The sequence below is a fragment of the Haliotis rubra genome, unplaced genomic scaffold (assembly GCF_003918875.1).
Source record: "Haliotis rubra isolate DU_JTF1 unplaced genomic scaffold, ASM391887v1 Scf618, whole genome shotgun sequence".
NCBI lineage: Eukaryota > Metazoa > Mollusca > Gastropoda > Lepetellida > Haliotidae > Haliotis > Haliotis rubra.
The window spans coordinates 552,875-574,250 of record NW_025767322.1 but is presented as its reverse complement, the minus strand read 5'-3'; the positions used below and the strand labels follow the sequence as shown (position 1 = coordinate 574,250).

General features: G+C 43.2%; 1 protein-coding gene across 8 annotated transcripts in view; it reads left to right on the top strand.

Moving 5' to 3' along the window:
• The window catches only part of LOC124256097 (calmodulin-A-like), a 173,306-nt gene that overhangs the window by 66,946 nt on the left and 84,984 nt on the right, over positions 1-21,376 (top strand). Inside the window, exon 1 of one of the 8 annotated variants that reach the window (XM_046690030.1) lies at positions 8,742-8,889. The exons of the other annotated variants lie outside the window; for them this stretch is intronic. Within the exon in view, the coding sequence (XP_046545986.1) occupies positions 8,866-8,889 (24 nt within the window). The 5' untranslated portion in view covers positions 8,742-8,865. Of the gene's footprint in view, positions 1-8,741; positions 8,890-21,376 lie in introns of those variants that run through there. 8 annotated transcript variants of the gene reach the window in all.

Below are 21,376 nucleotides of genomic sequence, written 5' to 3'. Positions count from 1 at the left end.
CAGGTCAAAACGTTTGTCCTTGAAACCCTCAGTGCGTCAAGGTACACAGACGTTGTGGAGTGATGTATAAATCACATATACATTGCAGGGACAGCATGAACCAGGTAGGAATATAGGCCTTGTGGCGATGATGGGTGACATAGTGTTTGTGCAATGAAATCTGTATGGTCGAAAACCAAGCGGACAGTCATTTTAGTGTGGTCATACACGGGGTATTGACGGGGTCGCTGAAGATGAGTCAAGATTGCGCATGTTGTGACATGGGTTGACATAGCTTGTGGTCCAGTATATCTGCTCTCAGATCATTCATTGTTTGACACTGGTGGCACTGAAGTGAGGAGTGCCACGGATAGGGGTTGTTATAGAAGAGTATACATTGTACATTTTTAGGTGTCAGTGAACATCAAGCCTTTGTCATAAACAGGTGCTTGTACAGAAACAAGTGTTTAACATGGTGCAGCCTTGTGGGAAGAATCGGACTGTTAACCACGACCAACGATCGTCACACGCCCCGTAGGATCAGCTCACCTCCACCTCGCCACCCCGCCTTCACCCCTACATCCACCCCTTCATCCACCCTACATCCACCCCTTCATCCACCCCTACATGCACATCACCCCCACATCCACCGCACCACTAACCCATCTCTCCATCGTCTTCACCATCAACCCAACCCTACATCCATCTCACCACAAACTCACCTTCTATCCAAATGCTTTTCATTGAGGTCACCGGTTACTATGGAGTCACAATCCAATAACATATTTGATCTCTATGACACTGAAGCTGTTTGACCGTACCTTCTACAGCTCAGACGTTGATTGTTACTATTAAGAATAAATGGAACATGCGATTTTGATATTAGAATAGGGAAACACTTGGGTGGTATATGCTTGCGTGACACTTGGTGGTATATGCTTGCGTGACACTTGGTTGGTATATGTTTGGGTACATATGACACGTGGGAGGTATATGCTTGGGTGACTTGGGTAATATATGCTTGGGTGACACTTGGTTGGTATATGCTTGCGTGACACTTGGTGGTATATGCTTGGGTGACACGTGGGTGGTATATGCTTGGGTAATATATGCTTGGGTGACACCTGGTTGGTATATGCTTGCGTGACACTTGGTGGTATATGCTTGGGTGACACGTGGGAGGTATATGCTTAGGTGACACTTGGGTGGTATATGCTTGGGTAATATATGCTTGGGTGACACTTGGGTGGTATATGCTTGCGTGACACTTGGGTGGTATATGCTTAGGTGACACGTGGGAGGTATATGCTTGGGTATATATATGCTTGGATGACACTCTATGTTGGTATATGCTTGCGTGACACTTGGTGGTATATGCTTGGGTGACACTTGGGAGGTATATGCTTGGGTGACACTTGGGTGGTAAATGCTTGGGTAACACTTGGGAGGTATATACTTGGGTGGTATATATGCTTTGGTGACACTTAGATTGGTATATGCTTGGGTGACACTTAGGGTGGTATATGCTTGGGTGACTTGGGTGGTATATGCTTGGGTAATATATGCTTGCGTGACACTTGGTTGGTATATGCTTGCGTGACACTTGGTGGTGGTATATGCTTGGGTGACACGTGGGAGGTATATGCTTGGGTAATATATGCTTGGGTGACACTTGGTTGGTATATGCTTGCGTGACACTTGCTTGGTATATGCTTGAGTGACAATTGGTGGTATATGCTTGGGTGACACGTGGGGAGGTATATGTTAGGTGACACTTGGGTGGTAAATCCTTTGGGTAACACTTGGGAGGTATATGCTTAGGTGGTATATGCTTTGAGTGACACTTAGGTGGTATATGCTTGGGTGACACTTGGGTGGTATATGCTTGGGTGACACTTGGGTGGTAAATGCTTGGGTGACACTTGGGAGGTATATACTTGGGTGGTATATGCTTGGGTGACACTTGGGTGGTATATGCTTGGGTTACACTTGGGTGGTATATGCTTGGGACACTTGGGTATATATGCTTGGGTGACACTTGGGTTTGGTATATGCTTGCGTGACACTTGGTGGTATATGCTTGGGTGACACGTGGGAGGTATATGCTTGGGTAATATATGCTTGGGTGACACTTGGTTGGTATATGCTTGCGTGACACTTGGTGGTATATGCTTGGGTGACACTTGGGTGGTATATGCTTAAGGTGACACTTAGATTGGTATATGCTTGGGTAACACTTGGGAGGTATATACACTTGGGTGGTATATGCTTGGGTGACACTTACTTGATTGGTATATGCTTGGGTGACACTTGGGTTGGTATATGCTTGCGTGACACTTAGGTGGTATATACTTGGGTAATATATGCTTGGGTGACACTTGGTTGGTATGTGCTTGCGTGACACTTAGGTGGTATATGCTTGGGTGACACTTGGGAGGTATATGCTTGGTATATATGCTTGGGTGACACTTGGGTGGTATATGCTTGCGTGACACTTGGTGGTATATGCTTAGGTGACACTTGGGTGTGTATATGCTTGCGTGACACTTGGGGTGGTATATGCTTGGGTAACACTTGGTGGTAGTATATGCTATATACTTAGGTTGGTATATGCTTTGGTGACACTTAGATGGGTATATTGCCATGCTTAGAGTGGTATATGCTTGGGTGACACTTGGGTGGTATATGCTTGCGTGACACTTGGGTGGTATATGCTTGGGTAACACTATATATGCTTGGGTGACACTTGGTTGGTATATGCTTGCGTGACACTTGGTGTGGTATATGCTTGGGTGACACGTGGGAGGTATATGCTTAGGTAATATATGCTTGGGTGACACTTGGTTGGTATATGCTTGCGTGACACTTGGGTGGTATATGCTTGGGTGACACTTGGGTGGTATATGCTTAGGTGACACTTAGGTTAGTAAATGCTTAGGTAACACTTGGGTGGTATATGCTTGGACACTTGGGTATATGCTTGGGTGACACTTAGGTGGTATATGCTTGGGTTACACTTGGGTGGTATATGCTTGGGTGACACTTGGGTGGTATATGGTATGACACTTAGGTGGTATATGCTTGGGTGACACTTGGTTTGGTATATGCTTGCGTGACACTTAGGTGGTATATGCTTGGGTGACACGTGGGAGGTGTATATGCTTAGGTACATATATGCTTGCGGTGACACTTGGGTGGTATATGCTTGCGTGACACTTGGGTGGTATATGCTTGCATGACACTTGGGAGTATATGCTTAGGGTGACACTTGGGGGTATATGGTTGACACTTGGGTGGTATATTGGGTGGTATATACTTGGGTGGTATATGCTTGGGTGACACTTGGGTGGTATATGCTTGGGTTACACTTGGGTGGTATATGCTTGGGTGACACTTGGGTGGTATATGCTTGCGTGACACTTGGGTGGTATATGCTTGCGTGACACTTGGGTGGTATATGCTTGGGTTACACTTGGGTGGTATATGCTTGGGTTACACTTGGGTGGTATATGCTTGGGTTACACTTGGGTGGTATATGCTTGCGTGACACTTGGGTGGTATATGCTTGCGTGACACTTGGGCGGTATATGCTTGCGTGACACTTGGCTGGTACATGCTTGGGTGACACTTGGGTGGTACATGCTTGGGTGACACGTGGGTGTTATATGCGTGGGTTGCAATTGTCTTATACCGACACACACTCTCCACATCAGGGACACCTACACCATCAGTGTTGCCTACAGTGCTTATCGACACAACACGGAGCCTATTTACACTAACCCCGGCTACAGGGACGTCTCTGTCACGGTAACAGGACAAGCGTGATTAATGTGCATCCTACATCCACCATACAGATGTACCAGCCTCGCTGTACATTTTTTACCCCCAACAAACACCAACAGCGACTGCTCTACCCCGGCTCAGCACATCCAGACAAGTTCCGTTCGATTGTTTGAGATACTGGAATCTGTATATATCACTAGCAAGCTGCTAAAGCTCTTGCTGTAAAAAATTAACAGTTTTTGTAACTCGTAACAACTAAACTTTGACGTCAGGGTCTTGTTTTTTTCACTGTTTTAAGACCTAGAAGTGCTAAACTGCTATGTCATTATTATTTGGGAGAATACAGACGTCCTGTTTCCGTGTTTCTTATCTTCCTGGTGTACAGTTTTGAAGACAGTTCATTTGTGTGAAGGAACCACCGTGAGAAAGAACATCATTGGCCTGTACAGATCACGTACAGATTGGAACCATGTTCAGGGTAGGATGGTACGATGTATGCATGTTACAGAATGTAGGCACGTACAGTATGGAGGAATTCCAGGGAAGGCTGGTACTGTGTATGCATGTTACAGAATGTAGGCACGTGTATTTGGAACCATGTTCAGGGAAGGCTGGTACTGATGTATGCATGTTACAGAATGTAGGCACGTGCAGATTGGAACCATGTTCAGGGTAGGCTGTTACGATGTATGTTTGTTACAGAATGTAGGCACGTGCAGATTGGAACCATGTTCAGGGTATGTACGATGTATGTTTGTTACAGAATTGTAGGCACGTACATGCAGAGGATTGGAAAATGTTCAGGGTAGGCTGGTACGATGTATGCATGTTACAGAATGTAGGCACGTACATTATGGAGGAATTCCAGGGAAGGCTGGTACTGTGTATGCGTGTTACAGAATGTAGGCACGTGTAGATTGGAACCATGTTCAGGGAAGGCTGGTACTGTGTATGCATGTTACAGAATGTAGGCACGTGTAGATTGGAACCATGTTCAGGGAAGGCTGGTACTGTGTATGCATGTTACAGAATGTAGGCACGTGTAGATTGGAACCATGTTCAGGGAGGGCTGGTACTGTGTATGCATGTTACAGAATGTAGGCACGTGTAGATTGGAACCATGTTCAGGAAGGCTGGTACTGTGTATGCATGTTACAGAATGTAGGCACGTGTAGATTGGAACCATGTTCAGGGAAGGCTGGTACTGTGTATGCATGTTACAGAATGTAGGCACGTGCAGATTGGAACCATGTTCAGGGAAGGCTGGTACTGTGTGTACAGAATGTAGGCTGGTACACGTGCAGATTGGAACCATGTTCAGGGAGGGCTGGTACTGTGTACACAGAATGTAGCACGTGCAGATTGGAACCATGTTCAGGGAAGGCTGGTACTGTAGTGTATGCATGTGAATGTAGGCACGTACCATGTTCAATGTAGTTACAGTGAATGTAGGCACGTGTAGATTGGAACGTACTCAGGTATGCATGTTACAGAATGTAGGCGTGCAGATTGGAACCATGTTCAGGGAAGGCTGGTACTGTGTATGCATGTTACAGACGTGCATTGGAACCATGTTCAGGCACGTGCAGATTGGATTGGAACCATGTTCAGGGAGGGCTGGTACTGTGTATGCATGTTACAGAATGTAGGCACGTGCAGATTGGAACCATGTTCAGGGAGTAGGCTGGTACTGTGTATGCATGCATGTTACAGAATGTAGGCACGTGCAGATTGGAACCATGTTCAGGGAAGGCTGGTACTGTGTATGCATGTTACAGAATGTAGGCACGTGCAGATTGGAACCATGTTCAGGGAGGGCTGGTACTGTGTATGCATGTTACAGAATGTAGGCACGTGCAGATTGGAACCATGTTCAGGGTAGGCTGGTACGATGTATGCATGTTACAGAATGTAGGCACGTGCAGATTGGAACCATGTTCAGGGTAGGCTGTAGGCTGGTACTGTGTATGCATGTTACAGAATGTAGGCACGTGCAGATTGGAACCATGTTCAGGGTAGGCTGGTACGATGTATGCATGTTACAGAATGTAGGCACGTGCAGATTGGAACCATGTTCAGGGTAGGCTGGTACTGTGTATGCATGTTACAGAATGTAGGCACGTGCAGATTGGAACCATGTTCAGGGAGGGTTGGTTGGACTGTGTATGTATGCATGTTACCATGAATGTAGGTAGGCACCATGTGGCTGTATGCATGTTACAGAATGTAGATTGGAACCATGTTCAGGGAGGGCTGGTACTGTGTATGCATGTTACAGAATGTAGGCACGTGCAGATTGGAACCATGTTCAGGGTAGGCTGGTACGATGTATGCATGTTACAGAATGTAGACACGTGCAGATTGGAACCATGTTCAGGGAAGGCTGGTACTGTGTATGCATGTTACAGAATGTAGGCACGTGCAGATTGGAACCATGTTCAGGGAAGGCTGGTACGATATATACATGTTACAGAACCTGAGCACGTAGAGTTTGGTAGAATTTGAAACACAGTACAGAATGTTCAGTCAATTTGTAAAATGAGTGAAATACTTAACCGTTTTGTAAACCGCCAAAGTTATTCACATTTTGAAATATTAACTGTTACACATATCCGCACAAGGTGTAGGCCGGTACACGTCTAGAATGGAACCATGCATATGATAGGCTTGTGCAGAACGCCGATATATACCGTGATCAAATTCTCTGTCACTCACTCATTCTCTCTATGGCACCAGTTCACTCAGCCTGCGTCATTCATGCGTCCATCATCTAGTCAGCATAATCTGCCTCATGCTCTCGATTCTCTTTCTAAGCACAATGTTGTATTGCCTGTGTTGATCGAACTCAATGTCACTATCGGACGTGCCGGCCCGTACAGCCATTGTTACGGCGACACCTGTTGCGGTATGGCGTTGATCACTCAGATGAGTCACACGCTCGTGACGTAAATTCACCATGTGATGACACTGGATACAATGAAGTGCCTCATAAAACAATATTACCGATATGCCATGCACCCGCAGATCGTGCTGGAACTTCCTTCATTACCATTCAGTCAATGTTCTTGCCTGCGAAATGTGAAACTGATTACACGTAAATGACTCCTGGCCATACCTGCTGTTGTCAGTAGAATTAGACAATGCTAGTACCAGCAGTCACACACGATTGTATGTGTCGCTGCAAAGGAGCAATAATCTGGAACGCAACGTTTAACCCCGTTTAACGTCACCTAACCCATTAATCGTGACCGATGTCCTGTGTACCAATGTAACCGCCTCCGTGGTGTAGTGGTTAGAGCGTCCACCCGGAGAGCGGAAGGTCGCGGGTTCGATCCCCGACCGCGTCATACCAAAAGACGTTAATATATGGTACTTGTTGGTCCCTGCCTGGCGCTCGGCATTAATGGGTACAACAAGGACTGGTCGGCTCGGAGTCAGTATAATGTGTCTGAGTGGGGTATTCATGCTTCACTGCGGCATGGTATCTCAGTGGGCTAGCACTATAAAACCAGCTTAAGTCTGGGCTAGTACAAGCAGCCGCACATACACATACACACGCATGCACGTCGTCATATGAGCGAAATATTCTCAAGCACGACGTAAAACCCAATTTCACCTCACATCACCTGTGTACCAATGCACGATGCTTATAATGGCATTTGCCCTTTACATGAAGACAATTGTGTTTACTTAACGTACGCGTAGAAAGGTGCTATTACACACAGACTATGATGTAAAGATGACATTACGCACTACTTTAGGTTAGGTGGATTAACGTACTCATTAACAGCGGGTACAACGTTAATAGAACGCACTTACTACGGGAAGAATGAGACGGACCACCTTCTGTTGACGATACTTCGGCGCATGAGACGGATGTCACGGATCACCTTCTGTTGACGTACTCGGGTATGTGACAGATCATCTTCAGTTGACGTACTCGGGTATGTGGAATAAATCAGGTTCACCTTCAGTGTTTGTGATCGTCAGCGTATGTGTATGTCCATACATCTACGTACTCGGGCAGACGCCAGACACTCGGGTATGTGAATAAACATCTTTCTACAACAAGGATACAACGTGATAACAACATGCACGCGGTTGTACATTGAAATGAGTTCAAGTGCATAACTAAATGTTTGATTGAACAGTTTCAGTTATATTATTTGTCTGTTTTTCACGTGTTGAAATCACGACGACATCACCAAAATGATTGTTCACGTTTGTAATTACCTGCACGACATGCCGAGAAGCAAGCCTGCCATTCCCTTTGAACTCATTGGTCAAGTTTTGCTTTAACCAGCTCACTCAATTATGTGAAAACAGGCAGTACGAAGAAACAGTTCTAATTGCGCCTAAAGTCTGTAATTATCAGTTTTATTTAGGGCATAATTACTTGAACATGATATGTCTGACAGGTTTGTGCATACTGGAAGCATGTTTTCTGAATCTCAGATACAAGTTATGTGTTCCACGTGTTTCTCTAACACGGGAACGAGGTGATTTCCGCATCGGTTTCCCAGACTCCGAGTTTGATACGTGTCTGTTGTGGAGATTTATCGCCCGATTGGACAGCAGACCTTTACTAATCTGGCAACGAATGTGTGAATAATGACCGAACGATATGACCCACGACTTTGATAAATGCAGTTCACCTTTGAAATTTGAAATCAAACGGTATGAACTGGTATTAGCTGTGCAAGAAACATGGGTCTAGCTGAATATGTGAGTCAAGGAAACTGATTAAACGGGCTATCCTTCTGTTCTACCGGGGTTCTATCAGCATGTCAATACTATACATTGACGTACAACGCAAAAAGCCACGTGCGTTGATTAATGTGCAGACCTCGTCATGGTCACGAGACTTCACAAAATCTGAATATTTCCTTGCAATGCGACACAGCGATTATCTCCCCTTGTAACCAGCTGGTCACATGATCAGACTTAATTGTGGCTGGAGGTAGTTTTCTAGGTCATGTATACTATAAACTGTGAGAGCTCTCGTATCCTGTCTTAAACACAGCTTGTTGGGGAAGGTGAAAAGTGCATCAACACAATGGTGAAAGGGATGTGGATGATACGGTCTCTGCTGGCCTTGACGGGATGCGGAAAATGGAGAAAAATAGAGTGAGTTAAATGCTGTATAGTGTATATTTGTGTCGGTGTAGCATGTAAACATCTGAAGCTGTGAGTGGACTGTTGAATGAATATTGTTTGAAGCTGTCAACCGTTGTTGGGGTTTTCAAACGTCATTGTTTCTGATATTAACTCAAATATTCCAGAGCGATATGTTTGTTTGCAATAAGGGGCGGTGGGGTTGCCAAGTGGTTAAAGCGTTCGTTCGTCATGCCGAAGACCCGGGTTCGATTCCCCACATGGGTAGTATATGTGAAGCCCATTTCTGGTGTCCCCCGCCGTGATATTGTTGAAATATTGCTAAAAGCGACGTAAAACCCAACTCACTCACTGTTTACAATAGGCAGTTATGGGGTATTATACACTACACATACACATAACTGCATGTGTTTATGTATAACGCACACGCACCCACGCACGCACGCACATAATACGATTTCAAGATGGGTTACAATTAATCTCACCCAAACAATTTTTTTGCTGATTTGCCCCACGTTAATTCACAATTCATCAAGTTCTACTTGACATGGGGCGCATGTTCGGAATGCACCTTAAGAATAATTCTTAAACCTTTATAAATTATGACTTTTTGGACTCTCCCAGTTCGTTAATACAATAAACTGGATCACATCAGTTGACTAACAGTGATCGTTTTGCTCATCCTCGGCCACATTCGGAATTATTCGTGCAGGTCGGAGCACATTAAGGCACACTTATCACTTTTGTACGTTCTGAAGGCTGGTTTTGATAAACGAGGTCACAGGTTGACACTCATAACAGAAGGTCAATACCGGCCCTCCGGATACAGCTACGCAAGACCGAGGGCAATCCCAGAATGAGTCTGTCAGCGCTCTAGTTGTTTGTAGACAAAATATTCACTCCTCCTATTCTGAGGATCACATGTCTACATTAAATGACAATTATGAAATTGAACATATTAATTAATAACATCAATCCTTAATCATCAGGGCTCTAGATAATTTTTCATGATCAGGAGTACGTACTCCTTATTTGTTCAATATAGGATTACTGGGAAAACCTTAAGAGTACATTTAGAGTACTGAATGGAAATTAATGGCGTATCAGTAATCTTGTGTTTCGTTTCATATATGCACCACAACATTGCTACTCTTGTGTAAACAGGTCAATAAACAATAACACAATAATTTTCAGATAAATACGTCAGTAAATGATTCTAAGACCGTACACCATTGCTGTGGTGCGTATCTGCTACGCTTTCTAAATTATTTCCTACCGTATCTTGCATATTTTTTATCCGTACATACGCCGATACGACCCTTATCTGGAGCCCTGTTAATCTATACGTGCTGTGATATCAATAGCGCGGTGTGGTAGCCAAGTGGTTAAAGCGGTGGCTCGTCACGCCGGAGTCCGGGTTTGATTCCCAACATCGATACAACTCGTTAAGCCCGTTTTTGTGTCCCCCGTCTTGAGTTTGCAAGAATATTGCTTTACTGGTAAAGGCAACGAAAATCCATGCTCATTCATCTGATGCCAGGTATCACATGTGATCACTCGTTTCACGCCTCCGGGTCGATTGGCTGTTCACAATGTTCTGCCCTCTCATGCGTACAGAGGCTATATTTCTGAATGGAGTATGTCACACCGATATAAGCCGAGATTACGTCGTCGTCGTCGTCGTCGTCCACGTTTTCAGCACCATAAACTACCCACATCGTTGTGAACGTGACTTCAGACGGAGAACGTACCCTCGTTGCTGGATATGAAGGGCGTCACTGGTCATAACGCACAACGGTTGGATTAAGGACATTCTTGTATGTTTACTTAAGATGCAAATTAAGATGTATGTGTCAATGCATGTTTACACTATTAATGCGGAGTCATCTCCACGGGTTGGGTATTTGCCGACTTAATTGACTAACAGCATATTTACATTTGTATGGGGTAAAACACGTCTGTACTCGTGCAGATTTGGCTGAAGATTAAGACAATCCTGTAACTGCTTGACAAAGGCCGCAGCATGTTAACAGTCTTTGTGAAATAAGTTTGACGGAATTACGATAAATTATTCTGAGTCTGCCGGGATAAGCTCTTAGAAATGCAATCAAAAGAGAAAGTCTCATTCAGGGCTGGAGGCAGAGCGCATAACGTCTCGATCAGATTATAGAAGATCCCAATAACGGTGGATATCGTTTATTTGGTACTTATACGATAAGAACACCTGCCAGTCAGTAATGTATTTCTAAACGCAAATTTAATGCATGCGTTCTGAAGGACAAAGCAGTGTTACATAACAGACGGATGTTGTGGCAATATGTATAGTCTGTTTGCAGTGAAAACGTACCGATGAATTTCACTCTAAACAAAAAAGTAAATCGATTAAAGCGAAATTAAGATTGCTAATCCTCATAATTTTACCTTGCCAATTGAACATTTAAATCTCAGAATTTTATTCAACTTAGGATAAAAGTTGTTTAACAAACGATCATAGTTTCAAATCGCTATTATTGGTTTGTATTACAAGGGGGTATGCACATGAGATGAAACACCGAGAACAAGTAGGGCTGGTCTAAGTTAACGCTCATCACGTACAGCACGTGCATTTGTTTCACTGTTCCATCTACTGCGTATACCCCCTTGTAATACAAACCAATAATATCGATTTGAATCTATGATCGTTTGTTAAACAACTCTTATCCTAAATTTAATAAAATTCTGAGATGTAAATGTTCATTTGGCAAGGTAAAATTATGAGGATTCGCAATCTCAATTTCACTTAATTTGATTTACTTTTTTTGTTTAAAGTGAATTTCATCGGTACGTTTTCACTGCAAACAGACTATAGGTCCCTGTGACTGGAGTGGATGTTTCCCAGTTCAGTGAAGTAGGCTTGGTGGTCACCAGCCCGGCAGAGGTCAACAGCTGATGATACTCTGCCAACATGATAAATCCATTGTCTGTGTTGTTGCACTGGTATGGAGACAGAGCTGGGTTTCAACGTTCATATTTTTTTAATCTGATTCTTCGGACAAGTAATTGCACCTTATCAGGCAAGTGACTGGTTGATAAAGGTATTGATACCTGTGTTTGTTTGATAAAGGTATTGATACCTGTGTTTGTCTGATAAATGTACCAGTGCCTATGCATGCTTTATATAGGTACTGGTGCCTCAGATGGCTTGAAAAGGTAACAGTATAGCTGTGGTTTATAACATACTAGTACCAGAGTACGCTTTTTAAAGGTAAAAGTACCTTTGCCTTCTTGCTTGCTTGCTTCCAATATTGCTTGAAAACGAAATAACAAAATTAGTATACCTGTGCTTTATATTGTTACTTGTACCTGGATACAGGTGCGTGTGCCTTCTTTATATAGCTACACGTGTATATTCTTAGAATGGAGGAACAATAGGATAGTGGGCTGAGTGCTTGTTAGTCGCGGTCCAGGTCCAGGTTCGATTCCCCTCCAGAAAATAGCCTAAACATAAAAGCCGTAGCAAGTGTTCCCCAAAAGCACTATATGACAGCCAGGCATTCTCGCTCGATCTTTAATACGTATTAGTACTTTACCATGAGATTTATTATTTATGCAACAGTCGTTTGATACAGAGAAAAGCAAATATCAGTACTGGTGCTCGTATGTAAATGTCTTCATACAGTAGATAAAATCACCCCGTCATCTGTCACGGAGCCGTTCTTCAAAGAGCACTGTGAGATATTGCTACGTTTATTCCACGGTTGAATGTCGTGTAAGTCTAATGAATGCTATATATAGCAAGCCACGGGATAAATAAAGGATAAACGTCTCGGGTATCGCATTAGCTCTACCGTAATACCGATACGCTACCTGGTGATATATGCATACGTTCCTGCTCAAGGTAGGCTATATATATCATGAATATTCCTGTCACCTGGGGGAAGTTTTGCAATTAACGCGTCTCTACCTGACGAAACAGATCCAGCTACTTCCTGTTTAAAGGCGCTGAGATGTCCGTTGATTCAAAAAGTGATTGTATTTCGAAGCACAGCTTGACTTCGTAGATGACATGTCTCTTGAAATAGATTAAACTAACACTGAAATAGCATTATTAATATATGCAGATGTATTTTCGAAAATAGGTATATCGGCAAAACCTCTTTACGATTGATACTGTAATAGCCTGCTTGAAAAACGTCCAAACGTGAATGTTTTTAATTAATTTGTGGAAACAAGTGTTTTCCTCTTCCAGATTATATGCCAATATGTGCTCTTCTTGTGCTCTTCTTGTGCTCTTCTTGTGCTCTTCTAATGATCTACATGATCTGCAAGATATTATGATGTTCTTAATGCTCTTCTAAGGTTTTACCAGATCTGCTACATTTCCTCGCGTTCTGTTAAAGTTCTGCATAATCTGTTGATCTTTAAGATGCTCTGCTAATGTTATTCATAATGGTTCTGTCTATGTGACTCATCAATTTAATTTAGATCGGATGGTAAAGATTGCTGCAAATATGAAGTCACCATCTTGGAACTTAAATCGAGCTTTATGCCAATGGTATTTGCGTTATCTGCTTCTGGTGACAAGTTACCCCATCTTAGTGAGTGAGTGAGTTGGGTTTAAATCCGCTTTGATCAGTTCTACAGTTACACCTTTTTGTAGTTGCCCTCTTCATCTCATCATGAGGTGTTATTGCTGGTAGATGCCATTAAGCATAACTTCACACTTCAGGCTAAATGTGCAATCATGTAGCTGTTTTACGTCATGTCAGGTGAATTATACCACTGTAGGTATCTCATTACATACGTACTTACAAAAACTCCCATGCATATATACATGACTACGAACCTCAAAGGTATGTCTGATTTGTGACACTGGTTTAATCTGCGCCCCCTGGTGAGCGATGACGTAATGGCAATTGTCGTGACCGCTGTAGACTGTGGTGAACCATCTATTATACCAATTATCCAACAATTGAATATGCCCTCGCTACCGGCTTGAGTCGGTCACGCGGCGCGATAACGCTGGGGCTAGCCTCATGGCTGTCAACTCCCCCTGACATATTGGGCGTTTAAATGATGCCATGTGACTCTGGCTGACATTATGTCTACTGCTTTGACAAACTGAGGCTTTATTTTAGCTCCGAGTGGCAGATACGTCCCGACGACCGACCTTTGTTACAAGACTGACAGAAGATATATAAATATTCTTCCACCTAGATGTCTTTTTATATGTTGATTATACAAGCGCATATCCGTCTGATGATTGTAACTGGTCTTCATCACCAGGCAGTTCTCACAGGGCTGATGGCACTTAGAACGTAGTGAGATTTGAATATTATAATCGACGAAACTTTCTCACCTGGATTTTATTTGAACAGTAAAGAAAAGCGGCAAAATCCATTCCACAATCATTAGCAGTAAAGAAAAGAGGCAAAACCCATTCCCCAATCATGAGCAGTAAAGAAAAGCGGAGAGACCCATTCCACAATCATGAACAGTAAAGAAATGCGATAAGACCAATTCCACAATCATGAACAGTGAAGAAATGCGATAAGACCCATTCCACAATCATTAGCAGTGAAGAAATGCGATAAGACCAATTCCACAATCATGAGCAGTAAAGAAAAGCGGCAAGACCCATTCTATAATCATGAACAGTAAAGAAAAGCGACAAAACCCATTCCACAATCATGAACAGTAAAGAAAAGCGGCAAGACCCATTCCACAATCATTACAAACATGTGCTAAAAGTCCACTGCAATATTCCGACTTAGTAATAAACATGTGCTTATGAATCACCATTGACTGTCGCTGATACCAGCTGCTCTTGGAAAGGTAATCCTGCCCAGCAGAAACACATGCCAGGGCATGTCAACTGTTCCATTTACAAAAACAACACGGTAACATATGGTACAAGGCCTTGCTTTTCTCCACATTCAGCGGTGATGTGACGGACACATTGTTCATACAGACGGAAAACCTTACTTGCTCACTCCTTCTTTCACTCACTCACTCGTGTTTCGCCGTGGTTGACAGAAATAGATGTGTATTGTTCAGTGTAGGTAATGGTTGGCCTATTGGTAAACGTGTTTGCTCGTCTCGCTGTCTTCCCGTGTTCGATTACTTAAATGGGTATTTTTCTGGTATCCCTCGCCTTGACATTGCTGGAATATTGTTAACAGCGTAAAACAATATTCACTCTATCATTACACATCGAGGCATAAATCGGTGTTTAACAAAACAAAGGCCCATATCGTAGGCGGACACTTGTTGTAAACGTGTATTTAAGTCCTGGATGAATTATTCAATGCATTTCTAACCAACGGTCCATGCATCGGTGAGCATGTCTCTCAACTCGTTATTGAACAGTAAATGGATGCCGGGAAAGCTCGTCTGTAACGTTCAACTTGACGTGTTTTAATGCCCGAAATTGTCGAAGGTCGATACGCCCATTTTCTGTTTCATGCATCATAGAATCAGCTCGCGTGTCACACCGTCTTCTTCAACTGTTGCGCGTCTTTTAATTAACCTGTCGAGTGTTACCAATGACGTCATGGCTGTCCTTCAAGAGCGACCATGATATTTTCTGGAGGGGCGCTTGGCATTTTCAGTCACACAGCGTGTTTTACGGATCGGTTATTTAGTATAGAGACAGGAGCGTCTCTCCGGAGGCTGTTGTCTGTCTACCGGACTCTAGTGATGAAATGTGAAAAGGGAGTCCATATGGGGTCAAGAATGATTTGGTAGATCTAGATTGTCTCAGCTCCAGGGTTTCTGAAGTCAAGGATTGTTCTGGTTCCATGTTATTTTGGCTATTTTATTATTTTGTTGTCATGAATGTTTAAATACGATACCAGTATTTCTGGGACTAAATGCGTGACTAGGTAGGGCGTAAAGCGAGACTGCGTTGTTACTAGAGACGTTTAAACATGGCACATATACTTGGAATATAGCGCTCGGCATACGGGGAGTAAGTATAGTGAATGAGTATGCTTCTACGCCGCTATCAACAATATTCCAGCAGTATCACGGAGGGGAACACCAGACATGGGCTTCACGTATTGCTCCCATACAGGGAATCGAACCGTATGGACAGGCAGTTGTCTACATTAGCACAGGGGCACATCGCAATGAAAGTGACTTAATCGTGAACGCGATTGTTTGTCCCTATTCACCTCAACATATTTTTGTCTAAAACATTTTATGACATCAAGCACGTCCAGTTTACATTCTATACTTTTGTAACATCTGAGACACAATCATGTTCCATTCTTTTCTTAAACAAGTTGTTATTTTGTTAAATATCGGAATATGAGATGTCGGTTCAATGCACGGTGAGGGCGATGCTATGGTGTCCGAGCGCTCTCAGAACGCCGCCCACACGTTTCTCAACTGTGTTCAGATTAGTTCCAATTTGTAGCCATCTTCTGTTAACCCCAACTGAAACCCTGTCACTTTCCTCGTATTTAATTACCTTGGGCAGCAAACTGTAATACACGCTTGGAATTTGATTAAAACTTGTTTTGATTTATTGGCTGATCGTGATTGTGAAGTTCTTGTCTGGGACTCGTTCTGTAAACTTTGTTTTAAGATTGTTCAAAATTTGCTCTTGATATATACAAGTAAACATTATAACTACATTCAGGCTGTGCGGTTCAAACAGTATCAATTTCTCAGTTTTTCAGACCTTCAGTCCTTTCCCACAATGCCATAAATAGCTGATTGCAGTGTCTTGGTCTGAAGAGATATATTGCCAGTTTATATAACACTACTTTCTTGTCTGTGCTGTATCGATTCGTATCACTAGATACAGATCCAAGCCCGGGGGTACTGGCGACGCCGGGAGATGCACGGGTCACGGTAACTACCCTCATACCACCAGATTCGGGCCAGCTCGATTTTAAATGACCATCATCTATCTCAATGATCACGACCTGATTTACGCCTGATTTTCTCTGTTTTCCTTTCATCTTCAGTCACCGAGTATAAATTGTCATGAGTTCGTTCAAGCATTTAACTGAACCAGTACTAAACCTTCTGAAAGCTCTTATACGGCGGGGGCGGTGGGGTAGCCAAGTGGTCTAAGCGTTCGCTCGTCACGCCGAAGACCCGGGTTTGATTCCCCACATGGGTAAAATGTGTGAAGCCCATTTCTGGTGTTGCCTGCCGTGATATTTCTGGAATATTGCTAAAAGCGGCGTAAAACCATACTCACTCACTCTTGTAAGGCATGTATATTTTAGCGTTGTAATATCAAAGCATGTATAAATATCGGGGGCGGTGTAACGTGGTCAGAGAACTAGGTATGGGAAGCAGATGTTTGACTAATCCGTGCAGTGACGCGGTTGCAATCTTTGTAAAAGCGTCGTGGAGACAACTTCACTTTTGTAAAGCACCAAGGATCTACGACTCTGACGTACTGGAATTAACACGTTCAAGTAGCAGGAATCCCAAACGCAAGTGGTAACGATTGCGATGAAATGTCCTAACACAACCCAGAAGGTTTCTGCGTCTTTTACTGCGGAGATCAGGGCCTGGTTCAGTTTCACAGTAGCCCTGAACCGGCATTGTGGTTGTACCAACATCTCGACGCGAGGGGATGCAGGCACGGAGGGAGAACGCTTCACTTAGAATGCTATTGTACATTATTGAATACACTGGAAGTTGTATGTTCGCAGATTACGGATATCGTTTCATCGTGCATACTTTAACAAGTGCAAATGTACCAATGTTGGAACGATGGGGAAACTCAATTGCTTATGTTGATTCTAACAGCGCCGCCGAACACCTCGTGTTGGAATCAAGGGGGGATTTACCATTATTGTTGTGTTGCCACCAATCTCTCCTACCGGTTGTGAGTTGCATCAATCTGTACTACCGGTCGTGACTTGCATCATGCTCTGCTACCGGTTGTGACTTGCCATCATGTTCTGCTACCGGTCGTGAGTTGCCACCAAGCTCTGCTACCGGTTGTGAGTTGCATCAAGGTCTGCTACCGGTTGTGAGTTGCATCAAGGTCTGCTACCGGTCGTGAGTTGCATCAAGGTCTGCTACCGGTCGTGAGTTGCATCAATCTGTACTACCGGTTGTGACTTACCATCATGCTCTGCTACCGGTCGTGAGTGCCACCAAGCTCTGCTATTCATTGTGAGTTGCCAACTCTGACACTCAGCTGCGTTGCCATGTTTGTATCGAGTTAGACTGGTTTTGTGCACATGTCGCGCACGTCTCGTAGAAAGTTGATTGATTACCATATGCATAACAGCTATTTGCTAATTACTTTTACTGAGTAACAACGAGCGCTGATTGTTGATATTGTAGAATATATAAGCCGGGCAGTTACTTGATTAGACTGACGGATTTGAAGGCTGACAAAGTTAATCAAAGCTGATAGATACGAAGCAAACTTGACTAATCAATCAGCACTTGGCAGGCAGAATTTTATTCACTGCTGAAATGCTTCAAGTTTATGTAATGAAATCTCGTTTGATCTCAATCAGCACGACTATTGAGCGTAGTTGGACCTCGTGGCCTTTTCGGTGATGGCCGTTGTGGTCTGACCTCGTCGGACGTAGTCTCGTGCCATTTCCACAAAGACGAGTCCTCAACAAGGGAGAGTGGTCAAGGCGGGGATCTCTCTCAACTAAGAGCCTCATCTGTCTAGTCAGTCCAGGGGCGGTGGGGTAGCCTAGTGGTTTGTGCGTTGGCTAGTTACGCCAAAGATCCAGGTTCGATTCCTCACATGGGCACAATGTGTGAAAACATTTCAGGAGTCCCCAGCCTTTATGTTGCTGGAATAATGCTAAACGAATTGTAAAACCAAACTCACTCACACACTCACTGTTATATATAGACCGGAGGTGATGCTTTTTCACATTAGCTGTTGAACAAACTCAATTATCACTGACAGACTACCCATTGCGAGTATTTACTTGCGCGTTTGGAAGTCATTCTGCAAGTATCAAAGATCAGTACGTATACCCATAATATATATTATGACAACTACTTTATATCGTATGCCTGAACCCGATCTCGTCTAAGTTAGAATAATCCAACGTATTTTCCATACCTGCTATGAGCCAGTGAGGGAGGCGTACTGAGAGTACCAGAGGTCAAGACAGACTTGTCTTGCTTATCAAAGAAAATATGATCCATTGGCGATACTGGGGTCACGGTCCAGGTGAACTGATTGATGTGCTCATTAGACATCGGGACCTCCCGAGCTAAAGTTAATCCTGGTCGCTCTCTGACCGTGGTACGTCTTCCTGTTAGAGAGCTGGACTTATCTACGTTTATGAACTGTTTTACCGTGATCATATCGTGTCAGTGCTAGGTACTAGCAACGCATGCCGTTGTAGAATCGCCTGTACATTTATTGCGGAAGCCAGAATCATAGGTTACGCATGCACACTGTCGTCAGACAAATGATCATAACAGATGTAAATCTGAGAACCGAACCCCCTGATCAGGGGGATTCCGTATATTCGACGTAATTTATAACTTGGTCACCATTGTACTCATGAAATTTCCTAAATGTAATACCGCAGCATCGATCATGAGGGCAACAAGCATCCCTATCGTCCAGGGGCCCGTTCCTCAAAGCGATCGTAGCACTATGACTGTCGTAACTCTATGTTAAGGTATGGGAGTTACGATCACCTTAGCGCTACGATCGCTTTGAGGAACGGGCCCAGGGTGTCGCATTTCGATATGAGTTGTGTCCCATAGACCTGCCGGAATCTCTGTATCATTGGTTCGAATCCAACATTCAACTTGATTATAATTCTTATACGACTAACAGGGTCAGGTGTAGTCTGTCTTACAGACCCTGAAATCAATATATCCAATCGAGCCCATGTAAGTCTAGAATGTGTGGCATCTAGATTACCATAGTTTCAGGAAATGAACAAAGTTTCAGGGCTCCTTTTTATTCTATTTAATTAAAACCTTTTCTTGTAAAATATATTCATTTCAGAGACTAGCTGTCAGTCAAGATCGAGTGGTCAGGCTCACAGACTTGGTTAACACATGTTAATTGCGTAAATCTATGCTCATGATGTTGATTACTGGATAGTCTTGACCAGGCGCTATTATTTACAGACCATATAGCTAGAATATTGTTGAGTGCGGCGTTAAACAACAAACACATTTTAAACACATTTTAATCTTAAGAACCACAATCGCTGATGGGTTTCACAAGTAAGAAAGCTGCATCGAACTTCAGCCCAACCTGTTGTCATGTATCTGGAAAGTGATGTTCAAATCCAGTTGGCCACACTCACTGATTCACGCATGACCATATTGATTATAAAGCGCGATATTTCTGCAGCTTTATCGTCCAGGTCGTGTCTGATAACGATGCTGATTGCTCAAACTTTGCCAAGAAATTTTCGCAATACTAATTGCTTCTTACAGATCTGGTTTTTACATATTGGTACTGGCGTGTTTAGAGATCGTGTGACCCACGGGATAATGTGTCCTGCCGGATTTGAGCAGCATTATGGCTGGTCAGCGAGATAGTTGTCTCCTCATTATCACAGGACTTGTATAAACACCCTACTTATTGATATAAGACTGCGAATCTCTTCCACGCCGCTGACAAAACAAACCAAAGATGTTAGTCGATGAAGGAAAATATTTTCCCAGGATTTATGAACATTTTACCATTGACTAGATAATTCCACAGTTGGTTATCAGTGATATTTGAGGACTGAATCTCTTGTATAAGTCTTGTCTCGAGATAAAAGCCCGCTCCAGACCTCAATATCCGGTAGAGCTAGTAAACACCAATGCATTATGGGAGTATTATCACTTCAAATATCATAACAAATCTCTGCCACGACATTTCAGACGTCCGTCCGCAACAACACGTCGCAGTTCGCGACGCTCAATTCTTGAAGGAACTTAAATATTTGCAGCATGTCTTTAAATGAGCCTGCCAATAGCCTGCATTACGTCTTTCTTTGGCGCCCTTATGTAACACAATATGTACGATACCTGATGCTGAAAGGGGGTTTCACGTGAAGCAGTATGTGGTAAACACAACAGCCAGCACTCTGTTTGTATCTGAATTGCTACTGTTATTGCTGTTGTATTGAATTTTGGCTTGATTGCGTCTTTTTAATGGAAGGTTGGATAGCGAAGTGGTTTCAGATTCTTTCATTAACCCAATTCCCCATGCTGGTACAACGTATAAAGGCAATTTCTGTAGTCGCCATCTCGTGATTTTTTTATAATCTCTGCTAAATGTAGCCGAACCACTGAGTCTTTTGTTGTGTCTGTGTTTAAATAGCAGTTTAGTGATGAAAAGATTTTTAAGGAGGTTAACTCGCTTTTAATGATTTATGGCTTTGTGTTCTATCATTCTAAATGTGAAGCTATACATGTAATTATGAGGTCAGCATTTAAGCCATATATTTTGCAACTTCTACATTTAATTTCCCCTTCATTTCCCTTTGGTTGCGTTCTTTTTGTTACTTCTTACAAACAACCGATATTTTATAGATGATGGCGAATGTAT